This window comes from Pterocles gutturalis, unplaced genomic scaffold, assembly GCF_000699245.1.
Source record: "Pterocles gutturalis isolate BGI_N339 unplaced genomic scaffold, ASM69924v1 scaffold37904, whole genome shotgun sequence".
Lineage (NCBI taxonomy): Eukaryota > Metazoa > Chordata > Aves > Pterocliformes > Pteroclidae > Pterocles > Pterocles gutturalis.
In genome coordinates, this window is record NW_010129499.1 from 12,771 (window position 1) to 30,187 (window position 17,417).

A 17,417-nucleotide genomic window follows, 5' to 3' on the forward strand; every position below is an offset into this window, starting at 1 on the left:
CTGCTCTGAGCGTGGTGTTTTACTGCTCACACTGGTTATGTTTCGCAGTCTTCCATAGATGCATTTCTTGGAGCAGATGCTTGTTATTCCAAGATGAGCCGTGCTGGCTCGTCGTACTGTCAGTTGTATGAGAACTGAAGAGACCTTTTTAGAACATTAGAGGTTGGTTTTATAACTGTATTTACTGGATTAACGCTAGATGTTTTCCCAGCATATATAACTGAGATGCTGATGATGTCAGTGTTGATTATAAGAAATTTACTCCATGGAGGTTTAAAATCTGGTTCTGAGTAATTATTTTCCCCTTACATGCTTTAACACCAGCCATTCTTCACATGCAAACTCTTCACCTAGTTGTGCAGCTGTCCAAAACTTGGTGAATATTTCTGTTAGTTGTCCTTGTCTTATTTATTTAGTTGTCCTGTTGGCCATTTTCTTCTTTCAAAGCTATGCAAGTAAGGTGCAGATTTAAGAAAACTGTATGTCCACTCTGTGAATAAAATGGGTTGTACTCTATGGAAGAAGTGTGTCTAAGACTGGACTAGGATTATGATTTTAATCCTTAATACAAAATAAGAGTTATTTGCTGAGAGGAAAGCATTGAACCTTTTAACTTATGTAATTGGCACTGATTTCTGCTGAATCATGGAGGAGAACTAATTGTAGAAGTTCACTTGAGCCTTGAATCTTTTTATCCATACTCCTATTTCTTCTCACTCGCTGCAGTATCTCAATTCGAAAGAAGTTGAAGCTTTTGTTTAAGGAAGAGAAAAAACAGAAGAAAAAAAGTTTAATCCAACTGTTAATCATCATACCAGAACAAGTGTTATATACACAGTTCAATTTACAAGAGTGAAAAGCTGAGTTTTGCAGCAGGAAATAGTCGTTCTTGAATCAGACTGGCAGTACTGTGAGTGTTTCCTCTTTGTTCCTTTGAATGAAAAGTGCCGCATCAGATTAGCATCAAGAGCCAAAAGATATTTTTTTCCTGTAATCTCTGTCTTTCAGTATTCTTTTGGCTTAAAGCAAAATTTGGACCTTACAGTTTTATCTTTTTGAATGCTGATACTTCCTGAAAAAAAAGTCACAGTTGTCAATGCTTTTTGAACACAACATTCAAATTAATTTATAATAGTGGAAACCAGATTATACCTCATTTAATTAATTGAAATCGTGTTTGTGTGTACACACATACAGATACACACACACATATATTCTGTTTCTGGAAATATTTCTCCTTGTGGATTCATACAATGCTCTTACCTGCATTGCCATTGTTATATTCTGACTCTAGTAAAGCCTAGTAAGTAAATAAAAAAAAATAGTTTTCTGATTTTGTTCCTGTACTTAGGTTCAGTGCACTCTGTAGTCTTTAGTGTTACAACTAAATAGGCTCTCTCTTCCTGAATGCCATGAATCCTTTTGTAGGGATAGCTTGATGCAAGTAATTTTAAAATGTCTTAATTTTTTTAATAAGATATTTAATTAACAGTAATGATTTCATATGTTGACTACCACTGAGTAATTACAGTTTCGAATGAATGTCTGTGGTGGTGCTACAAAAGCTATAATCGTGCTTAGATAATAACCTGGCCAGGATAGCAGGTCACCCAGGATGTGATATGGCATGAGATGGTTAGGATGTCCAAGAATTGATTTGGAATTTGTTTTCCACGTTGGTGTGCTGAAATTTGAATCTAATGATTGCTTAGATGCTTTGTCAGACTCACCTGATTCTTTGCGGGTGCCAAACCAGTGCTTGAAAACATAACTGCATTTCACAACTATATTGCAGTGTGCACCATACCAACTCAGAAACCATAAAATCTAAAGACGAAAGGATGGTAGGGCACTTACCCAAGCAGCATACCAGGTTTTATACCTTCTTAGTCATATGCAATTTGTTGAAGAGTCAGGTTGTAAATGAAGCTAATTCCCAGTTCTGAGAAAGTGAAAAAGCCCATCAGAGTTTGCATAAAATAAATTAAATTTTTGCACCTGAACTCATATGCAGATACTTCTTTTGTTTTGGAGGGGCATGGCAGTCTCTGAGAATGCTGATCTTGGGACCAACCATCTTTTAGGTGGAAACAGATTTCAGACAGAGTATTTTTTATTATTGCAGTTCCACCCACATCATCTCCCTTGGACCATTGCATCCACTGGCAGAAAACAAGGTCCTATTCTATGTTCATCATTCCTTCAGTTAGTGCAGAGAATAAGATTTTTCTCATTAGTGAGACGTCTAGCATGATCACTGCTCAGCTGCCAGCAGGAGGTGGTGGAGTTGATGCATCTACATCCCAGTTCAGTCCAGGGATGGTCACCAGGAGGTTGAGAAGGCACAGCATCTCCTGCCAGGAGCACAACCCATTGCAGAAATCTCAGACTTTGTTCTGCCTGAAGATAATAGTCTTACTGTAGTTGTTGACAATAAGCTTATCTGACAGATTTTCAGGAATAATTAGAATCAGTGAACTGTTTCAGTAAGAGGAAATGCACATGCTCTAAATCAGGCAAAATACCTCCTTTTTATTTTGAATATATTGCACTTCTTTTAAGAAAGTAAAGCAAAACTATCCTGTCTATGGAAGGTCTTTTAATTGGAGGAAACCAAAGTGGACATTCTTTTCCAGTCAGTCACTGACAAGATTGGATCTGTCTCCAGCTTACAAGCGTGTTCATATGTGCATGGCAGTGAGCCACGCATCTGTGAACCTTCTTACTTCAGCACAGGAAGATTTTTAGGGGAGTGGGGTTTTGTTTGTTTGTTTGTTTGTTTTCCTGCTCCTATATAGTTTTATCAATATAACTGTGTTAATTGTAGTACTTTAAATTTGGGTAACTACACTATAGCTATGTAGACATGATTGTCAGAATGTATTCAGATGATGGTAATATTTGTATAATATATATAGTTATCTGGAAATGGGTATACTACTAATGTTCAAAACTTAACATATCTTTAAATCTGCAGATTTAATAACAAGTTTGGTATGTAATACGTGTTACAATCTGGTTTGATAAAACAAAGATGAGTGAAAATTAAGTAGAATATGCAAAGATCTTATTACCTATCTGTCTTTGTAAGCGTACAGCCTATGTTTTACTGACATAAAACTGTCCATTCATCTGAAGTGAGTAATATTTGCGAGTATTGAGTAACAAATAACTTTTATATCCTTGATTTGGACAGCTATGGAAGATCTTTTGGCTGCATTGAGTGTGAAAATATTTTCTCTACTATTATCTTTTAATATAATTTGTGCCAGATTTTAGTAACCAGTAAAATAATTACAAGAACACACTAGTTTTTTTCCAGAGATTCTAAGAACAGAATTCAGGGAATACACAGAGCACAGTAGATTCATAAAATAATCAGAATTTTTATAGGGATATGATGGAGTATCAAAGAGAAATAACTCTCCAATGACAGTCTCTTAAGCTCGAGAGACCTACAAATCTAGTTTAGAAAAAGAAAATAATTTAAAAACCTGTTCAAATCTAAAAGAACAAACCTTCACTGTCATCTTCTCCATATCATTCCTGATTTTGTTGACTTCCGTAATATTCACAGCAGTTACGACTTTTCTAGATTAAGAACTTGGTCTGTTCAAAGCCTCATAAAGAATCCGTTTCATGCTGTGGTTCGTAATGTTGTTCCCTGTAATTTTTCTAATGGTACTGTATACTTTTTAGGGTTATGGTGCCCCAAATTACACGCACTTCAAAGTAAGGGCTTCCCATCGTTTTAGAGAGGGTCACATGATGTTTTCTATTTTGTGTTTTTCACCCTATCATTCTTTCTAATATTTTAATTTCTCTTTAAGTGACTGTTCTTGGGTATTGTTTAGATACGTTTAGAAAGCTGTTGACACTGACTCCATTAATTCTTTTCTGGGTGGTGGTAGTTTAGCACCCATCGTTATATATCTGTACATTACAGTCATTTTACCCCTTAAGAATTATTTTACATTTATTGCTTAATCCTGCTGATATCCTTTGCCATCAATTTTAGCTTTGATTGTGCTCAGTAATTTCTTATCAGGAAACTTCAACTCCCTAATCACGTCTTTTCCTGATCTTTTATATTTTGAACAGCACAGATCCTTTGGGGGTTGCATAGACAATTGATTTTAATCAGGTGCTAATCCCTGAAAAGAACTTCTCTTTCACCCTGGACAGCAACGGTCTTTGACACAGTTTGTTAAAAGCTAATTGAAACGCCAGGTGGGATGCCAGATCACCTGTACATGTACATGTCATGATTCCTTCAGAGGATCTGGCAGACCTGTGACACTTGCGATTGCTGGTTTACAGGATGTGTAGGTACGAAGGGACCTCTGGAGGTCTCTAATACCACCCCCTGCATAAAGTCCATGTGCTCATGGGCATTTTATCCAGAGGAGATTTGTGCCTCTCCAAGGACAGAGGCTCCATGGCTTCGCTGGGCCCCTCTTCCAGTGTTTGATCAACCTCACAGAAAATAATCTTTTCTTTACGTCTAAAAAGAATTTCCCATCTCCCAGCTTGTGTCTGTTGCCGTAGACAACAGTAATAGTATGTTGTCCTCTCCCTACACACCTCTGAGAAGGGTCTGGCTCGGTCTGCTCTGTGCTCTGCTGCTGTGTGGTTGCAGGTGGCACCCAGGTCTCCCCTTGGGCTGCTCATCTCCAGGGTGACCAGACCCCTTCCCTCAGACTCTCTGGGTACATCCTGTACTCCAGCCCCAAACCAGACTCTCCAATAGCTGGACTTGCTCCAGTACGTCCATATCTCTCTTGTTGTGTGGATCCCAGAACTCAGCGCGGGGTCTGGCTGAGAGGAAGGGTCGCCTCCCTCGCCCTGGGGGCTGCACTCGGGCTGGTAAGGCTTAGTACGCGGTCATCCTTCTTGTTGCAAGGACACACTGCTGAATAATGTGAACAATTAGACATGTTTCCCTTTCCAAGGTCTTTGTAGGCTCCCTTGATGTTTCCATATTTAACTGTATCCCTCTATTAATGATTCAACCCCTCTGCCAGTCAGCAGACCTGCTTACTGAAGAATGTTATCGCATTTGCTGTGGTTTTGTTCTCTTGAACCGAGACCAGTTTACGCATTAGTTAAACACCAGTAGTGTGTGTGCTCAGCAGTTGCTGTCTGGATTAATTCCACCTGGTCCTGATAACTTGTTTTTATTCATAGCCAGTTTGTTTTGAAATATTTGCTGTGGACACTTTAATGTGACACAGTTCTCATGTTTTCCTTGTAACAGGATTTTGAAAGTGAGTTTCTTTAAGTTCTTCCACAGCAAATGCTGACGCAAAGAATGCATCCAGCTTTTCTGCCATGCCTTTATCTTTCCTGTATATTTTCCTCACACCTTGATCATCTCCTATGGCTGCAGGCACTGGCCCACTTTCTGCTTTTGATATGTTTGAAAAAATACACTATCAAATGTAATACTCCCTTTTTTTCTTTTATTTTTTTTTTCTCATAGCTTCCACTATTTCACTGATCATACTGTGATTTTTATTGTAAACATGGAAGCCCATATTTGATTTTAGGACTTGTTTTTAACTTTGTTTTTGACAATTTTCCACCTAAATTTTATTCTATGGTTTTACACTTGAGAGTGATGCACAATCTAACTTTTGTGTTTTTCTGTGTATAGTGCATGACGATCATAAACTTTATTATACTTTTTATAGGAGTATCATATTGTGGATTAAAGTTTGCTGCTGTTAAACATATTTAACTGTTTTGATAGGTGTGCTTTGGAATACCCACCCAGTACCTTTGGTGAACATGCTTTGCCTCAAGCGTGGAAATTGTGCTCTCTTTGCACCCTGTATTCTCAGTCAGCATGTTAATATCTTACCATGATTCAGTGTCTTTTTTTACAGTGAAGACATACCGATGGAAAATTTTCTTGCTAATTACTTCTTGGGCGATGCTTTGCTGTTCCCAAAGTAACTATAAAATACGTACTGTATAGTCTGTGCTTATTTTACTAAGGGAGACAGTGGAGACACATCATTCTATTCTGTCACTTAAAATATTTCAAGTGTTATGGAATATTAAAAATATTCCAGACACCAGGCTCAGTGCACTTTTATTCACTGAGAAGAGTGTATTTTGTTATTAAGATAAAATAATAAAGTATTTTGTATACTCAGCATTAGGGCTCTGGAACCTTTGGGCTGTCCAGATACCAGCCAGCATTTCCAGAATTTCAAGTGGATTCCTTAATATATTGAAATAAGTTGTGCTTGTCTGCTGCATTGAAAACATCTGTGAACATACTGAAATGCTTATTTCAGTCATTGCTGTGGTTTTGTGACCTACATAGTTTTTGCACAGAGATAGATAGAATATATAAAGAGATTCTAAATTGTTCTACGTAGTGTCTTATCCCCTTCATGTGACTGTGTACTCCATCCCGTGTGCTGGAATGAAGCAAACAGGAATATTTTGATAAAACGCAAGGTGGAATAAAGTAGAATTATAATTATTATGATGTGTTTATAATACCTAGCTCCTGTAAAGCTTGTTAGAAAATGCAGATCTGCATGTGCATATTTGAAACCTATACAGAGAAAGGTGTACGTGTAGGTTATGTATATGTGGAAAGTAATTCCATGTGAGAGAATTCTAGATCTACACAACTAAGATGTGAATGCAATTTTGTGCAGAATGGAATACTGGTGTTCTAGGGATACTGGGAGCCCTATATGGGGATTACTTCTGTGCTTTTGGAAGACAGGTAACTCAGTCATTCTGAATAGTTTAAAAAAAGATATCATAGTTCCAATTGTCTTGAAACTATTTACTGAAACCTAGTGTTTTGGGAGTATTTGCCGTAGGTTGATTGGCTCCACAGTCTAAGCATTAACCTCTTCATAGTTATACTTCTATGTTTGGGGCATTTAGACAGATTCTCTGCTTGTGTATTCACAGTGCCTTTAAAGGTGTGAGTACATAGCTGTAGCAGCAAATTTAAGGTAGTTACGGAACTGCTTATTTCCGTTTACGGTGCAGGAAGTTATGATCTTTGAGACCTTTGAGCTCTGTCGTACTTGGTTATGCTTTGTTCAAAAGTTTATAGCAAAGGGGTGGTTTGTTTGGTTTTTTTTAAGCTTCATCTTGCCATGGTAGCCCCCATGTTCTGTTTTACTAATTAAGAAGTGTGTGAATCACTATACCATATGAGTAAGACACGACAGAAATCAGTAGTCCCAGCTTTAAATCCTTACCTCTGTATTACCCCATTTAGAGCCAGACAAGCTTGCAGAAAACAATTAATTAAATGTAAATTATTTTGAATAGCCAGAGCTGTTTTTATTTTACTACTCTTCTTTTCATCTGTGTTTCATTTGCCTAGCTGTCTCCAAAAAAACTTTGTAAGCAGAAAAATGCAAATTTGTGTTAAAATTTACATTAGCTTTAAAAAAAATTAATTAACATCACTTGCATGAAGGAGGATATGGCCTGCCTTTAAATATCCATCATTATTAGCACTGATGAAAAAAAGAACAACATGTGCTAAAAGGAAAAAAGAAATTTGTGGTAAAAATGCAAGTCAGAAACTGGTTGGTGTGTCCTATTTATAGTTGTAATGGTAAAATATTTAAACTGAGTTTTATCCTTTAAAATTCTCAGATGCAGATCGACATTGTGAACTTGCTGGAAATCCTCTGAAGATAAAAAGCACCAGAAAACCACTGTCATGTATCATTGGGTATTTAGGTGCGTATCTGCCTCCAGTGAAAAACAACCCACATGAACATTCAGTGTGTGCTGATACTTAAAAATCCTATATGTAGAGAATGAGAGATGTATGCTTTTAGTAACAGGAAAACTATAAAGTTAATAAACAAAAATTTTGGTCTGCTATCAGTTGCAAAACTGCACGATTGAACTTGCAGGATGTAGGCAGAAGGCCTTCTGATACTGGTTTAAAATGGCAGAGTGAAAGCTGATGTAATTTAGGATGTGGAAAATAGTCTGGTAATCTAAATAATAAGTGCTCAAAGGGGAGATACTCAGCATGCTCAGGGCTGCTCTACTGTGCCCCTTGAATCCACTTGTAATACTCCTCTGTACTTAAAAGGAGGAGACCTCAGCCACACCGAGACACTGATCTTTTAATTTTTAAAAGATGCGATGAAATCTGTACTGAGATCCCAGCCAAGAGGACTGTGAACTCACATAAGATAAAGGGGAGAGGATAAATTCTGGTAATTGTGATTCCTTACTAAAAAACCGAAAGTCATCCTCTTTGCAAGGAACCACCACTGCCTATTAAATATTTACACGGTTATGGAAGAGTTGAGCTACCCCAGAGGCTCTTTATTAATTCTCAAATGCATATGGAAATCAGTCCATTGGTCAGAGAAGCAGTGAATAATCCTGCAGTGTATTAATCCTGTTCTACAGAAGTGATGCCTAGGGTGGAGCTCAGTCTAGATGTTTTGCTCAAAATTTCAACCAACAGGAGTTTTTTTGTACTGGAACAAAGTAAATGATAGCAGTCTCTTGACTTACTGAAATAGAAGTCAGCTGTTAATGTAGTTATAACCGTTCTTCCAGAACATCTATCTTAAACAAAATCCAAACTTCAGAAAACTGGATAGCAAAGAATGAATGCCCACTCTCACTGAATTTTGATTCCTCCTGCCCTGGAGTTTAAGAAAAAAGATAGTGGTAATTTCCTACGGGCATCCCAGCTGTGTGCGTTACAGATGTTGTCATTAGAGTGGTTTGATCCAGTTGGTGGAGCTGTGGTTGTGAGGGGACAGTCCATCAGGAGAGATGGGTGGTTCATCTGGCTGACCCTGTCTATGCACTCAAACCAAGAAATGGCGACGTGTGTAATCTTAGCAGATACTGCATGGTCTTAGTGCCGTGTTACTTAGTCAGCGAGGGGGTCGTCTTGATGCCTCTGGGAGCATAATTCTGTAGGTTTAATGGAGTAGAGGGATGAACAGTTGCAGGTAGCATTATGTGTACTTAGATGAAGGCTTTGGAGAAGATAAACAGTGCTAAAATATACCAGGTACCTGTAGAGTCCGCTTAGCCTTTGACTGTGCAGGAAGTGAAGGTATCTCACTGCAGATGCCGGTAAGTGATAGGTGTTACAGGGATATGAAGTGTACCCAGTGTAGCTGTGGACGTGCATCTGAATTAGCTGTATAGGGATGGCTACAAAATAGATTTTTGTTTGCCATTTGGCTTGGTGGGTTTGTTTTGGTTTGGTTTTTTTTAGTTTAGTTTGTGACAGTTTTTTGTTTGTTTGGGATGTTTGTTTGCATGTTCCAGTGGATAAGTAATGCTTACATTATTTTTTCCTCATAAAATTTATCATTAACTATCATGTCATAGTTTATACAGGTGGTATTTATTTTCTTTTTAAAATTCCTTCCATGCCATTCCCACAGGCATTTATTGGAACACAGTTAACTCTGTCTCTCAGGGCACTGCTGTTTTCAGCCCTCCTGATAAGGCAGAGAGGATTTCAGTGCCCTGCACATCCCGGGTCATCACTTCCCTTTATCCCTGTTCCGCATCTTGGCTGCCAGTCCCTCAGGTGAGGTAGGTTAAGCATTAAAGAAGGCCCTGTCCTCCAGAGAGCTGGGGCTAATCCCCTGTAATCTTTTCAGTCATCACTGTGCTTACTAAACAAACCCCCCAAGGGCATTCCCTGGCTAATTAAATGTCCTATATTACCTCCTAGTTATGAGGAAACCAGGCTAATGTTTCCAGCTGGGATGCATGTTGAGGAGATGAGATGAGAGAGCAGTGCAGCTGCTTAAGCACCTCTGGAAGCCAGGATGCTTATTTAAGTGACTCAGTAGGAGACTGACTTCTCTTTGCTTTGATTTATTTTTTTTTCCCCTAGTGATATGAGTGGAAATAGAAGCTTTTAGAGTCGTTATTGCAAATTACTTGTTTAAGGCTGCAATCTGGTCCTATAATAAAGGTTCTTAATAGGTTGTTCAAGTACTGTTTCTTTATTTTTGTTTCAGAAATTATCATATGATCCTAGTCTGGCCAACTGGTTATCTGTTGTGTGGCTAAGGGATAATTTTGATTATTTGGATGTTATAGTTCTCTGAGTTAACAGAAGGTGCAGGTGGCCAGGAGATTTTCAGTGAAGTACTAGGCAATAGAACAAGGATAATAGCAGCAGAAAAAAAAATGCCTAATTACTATTATTCCATAATACAATAATATGATTGGATAATGTAATTCAGGCAAAATCCCTGAAATGCCTCATTACTTCTCTCAGGGGTGATGAAGCAGCTAGTTAGAAAGTGCTGATCTAAAGCATGCAAATGCTTGAAGCAAGTCCATATGTAGAAGATGAATGAGTGCGTGGTGTAAAGACCCCACAGGAAGGACTCAGGCTATTGGGAAGTGGTCCTGGCGGTTTGATTAAGTTCCTTTCTAGAACTTAAAAGGCGAGCTTGGTCTTGCTACCTTCCTCTGTGCAGAAAGAGAAAGGGCAGCCTTTGTGGTAAACTAATGAAGAATTAGTGACCTCCAGACTGAAGAAAAGTCAAAGGAAGTAAATGCTTCCTTCTTCAACTGTTCACTCACCCTGAAAATAGAAAATTACATCTCCTATACGCTGCAGGCAGAAGGAATTTACGAGTTCCAGTATGTTGATGCAACTTCTGGGATTGTTGTGGATGCTGCTGGAGCTCTTTGGCAGATAAGATAATATTTTTGTGGTGTTACCCTGAAAATTAACTATTCCCTTCAGAAAATTGGAAAAGATTTCCAAATGAGCATTTTAGAATCCAAATTTCAATCACCTTCAGCAAACAGTGCAAACCTTTCTGTTTCAGCCGGAAGTTTTACTTTAGCAATCAGTAGTGTTTATAACATTAAGCACACCTCTGTTCTCATTTTAGTAGAAACACAAAATAGACACTTGTTCTCTACAACATGAAAAATGGGCTGTGCCATGAAATCTGCTGGGAGCTTGGTGTTCCTAAACTCTTTTGTATGAAAAGCAGATGAGTATTGCAGTGAATGGCAGTAAAAAGCTCTTATCTAAGTAAGTGGTGAGAAGATCAGTGACATCAAATTAGCTCTTCCCCCCTACCCCCACCCTGTGCCCCAAATCTACAGGACTGCCCTGAAGCAATTACCTGTACCCTGGCTCTGTGCTATTCTAACACCTGCCTGGTGCATTACCCTACTCTACTCTTTCTCATCTGACCCTCTTGAAGCATCTTGGATGAGAGTGTTCATTCTCTGAGAGGATGGTTGCAAGCTCTGACCAAACCAGTGATTAACAATTCAGCACTGGTGTGCTTGATCATCTTAATTGTGCCCTTGTCTCCTCCTGGCATGCTCTTCCCAGTACAGCCCGGCCAAGTCTCTGTGGCCATCCTACTCCTTTGCACCTGTTTGGATACTGATGAAACTGTTTGGCTGTCCCCCTGTTATGTATCTGCCTTTTAAAGGTCACCACGTCTTCCAGTACCCTTCCAGTACTTAAAGGGGGCTACAGGAGAGAAGGGGAGGGACTCTTGATCAGGGAAGGTAGTGACAGGACCAGGGGTAACAGCTTCAAGCTGAAAGAGGGTAGATTTAGATTAGATATTAGGAAGAAATTTTTTCCTGTGGGGGTGGTGAGACACAGGAACAGGTTGCCCAGGGAAGTTGTGGATGCCCCATCCCTGGAGGTGTTCAAGGCCACGTTGGATGAGGTTTTGAGCAACTGGGTCTAGTGGGAGGTGTCCCTGCCCATGGCAGGGGGGTTAGGACTAGATGATCTTTGAGGTCCCTTCCAACGCAAACCATTCTGTGACTTCTCACGGCACACCCCCAGCCTCCCCTGCAGCCGCGCTGGTTGCCAGTGGGGTGGGTTGGGCTGGGGACCTGCGGGCTGTGCGTGAAGGCTTGCCGTGGGAGCGAGACTGTGAGGCCAGGCAGGCGGGTGCTTGGATATCAAACTTCCTTAGCTTTTCTGAAAGAAGAAAAATCTGCTATCGCTGTGGACTTTGATTTTGTGATTTCTGTTTCTCCTGCATGATAGCTGTGAGTAGCAGAGGCTGGAGGGCCTCCTCCTTGGATACCTGGCCTTATTTTAGATTTGGCATGTTCCCAGCTTCTGTGCTTTATTTCATAATCAGAAAAGCAGAAGGAAGCACTCTTCAGGAGGTGCAAACCTGGGCTGCAAAATAGGAAGGTGCATAACTTTTGTCTTCTGATCTTACTCCCCTTGGAGAGTTGACTCTCCTGACCCATCTCCCAGCCCCTATGCCCTCACATTCTCAGCCCCGAGGTCTCTTCTGCTCAGCGGGGCAGTCGGGTGGCCGGCTGCAATCAGGCTGCAAGCACCTCGCAACCTGCGCAGTGCCGGCAGCGGGTGCTCTGTGGCTGTGTCAGAGGAATGGGGACCTGCCCTGGGGCTGTCTGGATTCCCTCGCAAATTTGGGTCTGTCCAAGGACAGACACAGTGATGGCCTTTTGAACCCAAATGTGTGATGGGAATAAGTTGGTTCAGCAAATTTGTGGTGAAGGACACGCAGACTCTACTGAGGCTTCCTTTGCCAGTTTTATCTGGCAGATAACTGAGAAATTTCCATACAACTGTGTCAGCTTTTGGCAAACACAGCAGCTGCCACTTTGAAGTGTGCCGGACAGATGTTTGTCACTGCCTCTTACCCACCTTTCTTCCTCCTTCTCCAAAATAATCCTACACTGTGAAATGTGTTAGATACTCTGGGATGTTTGAAGGTCCCTGGTAATGACTCAGTACAAGAGTCTGCTGGTATCTGGGGAACCTCGTGCAGTCTTAACGATTTTTGTGTTCCTGCTGCAGACTTTGGGTAGTTTTAGCTTTGGAGCCCTGCTGTGGCTGGCTCCCTGGTACTTCCACCTGGTGACTTGTTTGGGAAGATACCTTACAGCTTGTTATTGTAACAGAAAATATTGAATTGCTTGAGGTACTGAGGTGATTTCACTATGCTTTTATTTGCTTGCTGAAACATCCGCAGGCATGTAGGTCCAATACAAACCTCCAAAGGGTAGGAAAATGTAAATACAGACCTGTTTTGGATTGATTTGTATTATCTCTTCAGTCTCTGAGATCCTTATGCGTTTACACCATAGTATTCAATTTGGGCAATCTAAAGTGAAATAGATTTTTTTCTTACTTGGAGGAACCGTAGGTTTGAAGACTTGTGTTTGAATTGTTATTCAAGGTCCTGTAAACACAGTCATACAGAAGAATCTTCCCTTTCACTGGAAATTTAAATGTAAATTTAATATGTTGAATAGACTATTTAAATTCATTTTTTAAAATCAAGTGTGTATAATTTTTCTCTCTCTTTTGTTTCAGAGATTCATCCTGCCGTGAAACCCAATGTAATCAGGTCAACGCCAAGCCTTCAGAGTCCAAGTGCAAAACGACTGCTTGCACCCTCCAATCACTCTTCATTAAGTATTTTAGGAAAAAGAAACTACAGCCACCATAATGGTCTTGATGGTATGTGAAGGAATGTAAAAGAAGTACTATTTTAAGCCTCTGAATTACAAAGCTTTCTGTGGACCTGAGATGACATGAAATAAGGCAGTACAGACTGACAGAAATGTAAGATATGGATGGCATGCTTATAGCATTGATTCTTAATGCAATGAATGGGGATGCTTATTAATTGAACAGGAATATATTAATGCCATCTCTTACAAAAACTCATTTTACCATTTTTCTTACTAATCTTGATATATAAGGACAAGAAAAGAATGAAACAGATTTGGTGAAGGCAGAGATGCAACATGTTTTATTTCAGCTTATTGCATTGCATTTTTACTTGAAGACATGTTTTGCAGAAATATACAAGACCTTTTGAATTACTCTGTGTGAAATTACTTGATACATACTGGACCCGCTGGTTTACAGCCAACCTCTTTGCTAGTATGTGAATTCTAAACACAGCTTAGTCTGCATTCTCAACAGTGTGATTGGTAATAGAGGGAAAATGGCTTTTGGCATCTTGCATCCCAAGACTGGTGTTAGGAAAGAACTAGTCCTGACAATAAGGACAGGTGGAAGGTAGGAGCTCCTTAGAAAGAGACTGTCCCTGCTTTTATGCCACTTGTGGAAGAGGAAGGAAGAGGGGTGTCCCAGAGGTACAGGAGAGGTGTTTCCTGTACGCTGTGCAGCGCCAGAGGTGATGCGTGAGGCTGGTGTATACGCATCCAGCCCCTTCATTGCAATATGGTGCAAATAGAGAGCAGATATGAAGCTCTGCAAAAAAAGATGTAAATTTGTGGTATGAGGTATCTTTGGGTTTTGATAACAAATTTATCTCCCATAAAAAACAGTTGCACTATCATCTTCTGTCATGTATCAATCTTAATCATAATTTTTATTTGTATTTCCATTAAAAATTTATATTTTTCAGTCCTGGTTGTAGTCACCTTGGCTCTTTTTATTGCTTAATTCCTCTTCCCCATGAGGTAAAATGGAAACGAAAATGAAACTCTCAAAAACAATCCGTCAGTCAGTAGTAATGATACTCAACAGCACAGGTCCTCTGTTCCTTTTGACTTAAAAATGGTTACCTTTAATATTTGCCATTTAACCCCTTCTCTGATTATCAGTAAATATCAAATACATTTTTGGGGCTTTCATGCATCCAGCTTTTCTCTAGTATAGAGTAAAAACAGAGTGACCAGATCAACTTGGGAAAGGGTAGTTTCTGTGTAACTGGATGACAATGGCGTACTATCTGTGCAATGAAAGTTTTTGCCAACTTGCAGAGTTTTTGTGTCACTATAAATATACTAAAAAGCTTTTTTTGGTTACAAAATACTATTGATTGTTGTTGGGTTTATTGCATTGTATCAATTAACAGTATCCAGAAAGCCTGGAGATGATGACATATTCTGACTTTAAGTGCATGCTTTGATGAAATGAGCACACAAAAATGAGCACAGTGGGCTTACATTAAGCCTTGTATTTTGCTGTTTTCATAATCTTAATGTTATTGACATAGAAATGTCTGCATGTTCAGGTTTGCTTGTTTTCAACAGTATTAGAAATTTGTCAGAAAGAAGCCATAAAAATATATTTACTTAAGATATACAGTAATTTAGAGCATTCAAGTAAATGTCAGTCTTACTGCATAGGTGAGTTGAGTGCCATATTTTGGCAGAATTTGTTATTAACAAAGTAGTAATTATTGTCTCAGAACTAAAGCAGTGTAATATGGAAATGGCACTTGTGTATGCCTGTATGGGAGAGTTGGGCGGAGATGACGAGAAACATCATTAGTATTTGGCTTAATGCTTTTAAGAGTAATAAATGAGAACATGATGAGCATTTCTTACAAAAGTCTTATGTTGGCTTGAGTCTTGATTTTGGCCAGTGCAGTACAAGTTTCCCTTTCAATTTTCCACGTACGCACCTCCAGCAAGAGTCTGTTGCGGCTGATAGGGATGAGGAAGTCCGATTTCTCACTGCTTTTGCTCAGTCTTGATCGAGAATTGTGAGGGACCTTATTTATCTCTTCATAAATGGTGGGGTTTGTGCCCTAATATCTTGCTATTAAGTAATCTGAGTATCAGTCACTGATGGCTGAGAGATGTAGTTGTAGTTGTTGTGTGCATGAGCCCATTAAGGCATAGACCTGAATAAAATTATACTGCTTAAGCATTGTGTATTTTAACTAGATAGAAGATCTTGTAGTTCTTTGTGTTGTTTCTTGTAGGAGAAAAACTTTTTCTGGATGGTCTTAGAAAAGTGATTTCCTTTTATTTTCAAACAACAGCAAATCTTGCATTCTGTAGGATGGAATGAAAAATGCCAGAAAACTGCTTTTTCATTCTGTAAAAAAGTCGCAGTACCTTGGGGAGTTTTCGTGTAATATGCATGCCGGTGCTTTTAACTATTCTGAGATGCAGAATTTCCATTGCTGCTGAAAAGAAAGTCAACACAAGATATTTAAATGGTTCTCAGCAGTGAAGACAGTCTCTTTCAAATGGGAAAACTCTGTTTTCAGAAAACCAAGACGTTGCAGAATGTTATGTGTATCCAGTTTTTATGACTGGAGTTGATGTTGGGGAGATTTAGATGTGACTGTAAAGTGCTCTGTAGATATTTTGAATATGATCTTTAAATTATGTTGTCTGAAATTATTCTGAGCAATTACTTTCACCCACAAGCTGGTTAACTGTGAGCAGCAATACATCCAAGTAGTCAAGTTTCATGTCAGACTATTGGCAGGGTGAGTAATGATAATTTTCCGTATAATATTTGGGAAGATCAGGTAAAGGTATTTTACGTGAGTATAATGTCTGTCAACTGGTGGGCATTTTCTTAGTTTTACATGCACCAGAACCAGAATATCCACAGGATGCCCAAGATATTAACGTCACTAATGAGGTACAGAAATCAGTCTGTGCCTGTTGATACTGGTTTCATGACTTGTAGGCAGAAATGAGAGAACTGGTTGTTCATAGCTGAGGAGACTTTAATGAACAGCCCCGATCCTCCTCCTCCTCTCTTTCCAAAACTTTAATGCTGTATTTCAGGCTGAGATTTCCTGATGTCTTCAGGAGGATTCTTTCAACAGTCAAATTTATTTTCCTGAATATATTGAGGTATGCAGCTGTATCTTAAAATGAGACAGCAATTTTGGGGTCCGTTTTCGTAGGAACTGGCACATCTCTGCCACAGCAAGATGAGAAAATGACAGGAGCAATTGGCAAAAGGAGGAAAACCTCCAAAAAATGTACCTTCTCTCTTAGATGCTATTTTGGTCAGTCCCTCTCTCTCTGTGTATGACTAATAGTATTGGCTATTGAGGAGATAAGCAAGGAAGAAAGGCTTATATTTCACTCTTGTTTTTCTGTGGGGAATTTGAGACTATCCTTTGACAAACACATGAAAATATAAGCAGCCTAGCTGACAAACAGGGAGACAGGAGCCTTTCCTACCTGAAATTTTCCAGAAAGGAGAAAACAATTGTAATATGTGCTTCTTCATAATTAACTTCATGTAACCCCATATGAAGGTATATTAGAAGGAAGGACTTTTCACCATGGATGGAATTTCTCAGTGGAAGGAGTTGTTTTTTTTCTCAAAGGTGTCTGATTGTTGTTATCACAGTACTATTTTTTGGTAGAAAAAAAGGGCAGGCTGGCAGCGAGGAATGCATATCAAAATCATCTGTCTCTGCATGACTTTAAAAAATAAAACTTTAAATTTTCTCTTACATATTAATAAACTATATACCTGCCTAAATTGTTATAAACCTCATTATAACATACTAGTGATTTCCAGGTGAAAGAGAATAAATGAGATCTGATAAGCTACCGTGTGAATCCATTTTTTGCCATTTCTTCCGTGCTGAAACACAAAGTGTGATTAATGTTGAGTTGTGTATACCCACTTTTTGCAAAAGTGAGAA

General features: G+C 39.2%; 1 protein-coding gene across 1 annotated transcript in view; it reads left to right on the plus strand.

The window, feature by feature from the left end:
• LOC104466519 (metastasis-associated protein MTA3-like) overlaps positions 1-17,417 on the plus strand; it is a gene marked incomplete at both ends in the record, with an annotated part of 52,020 nt that overhangs the window by 10,915 nt on the left and 23,688 nt on the right. Inside the window, 2 exons of the mRNA XM_010079958.1 lie at positions 7,645-7,731; positions 13,343-13,489. Coding sequence (XP_010078260.1) covers positions 7,645-7,731; positions 13,343-13,489 — 234 coding nt within the window. The remainder of the gene's footprint in view (positions 1-7,644; positions 7,732-13,342; positions 13,490-17,417) is intronic.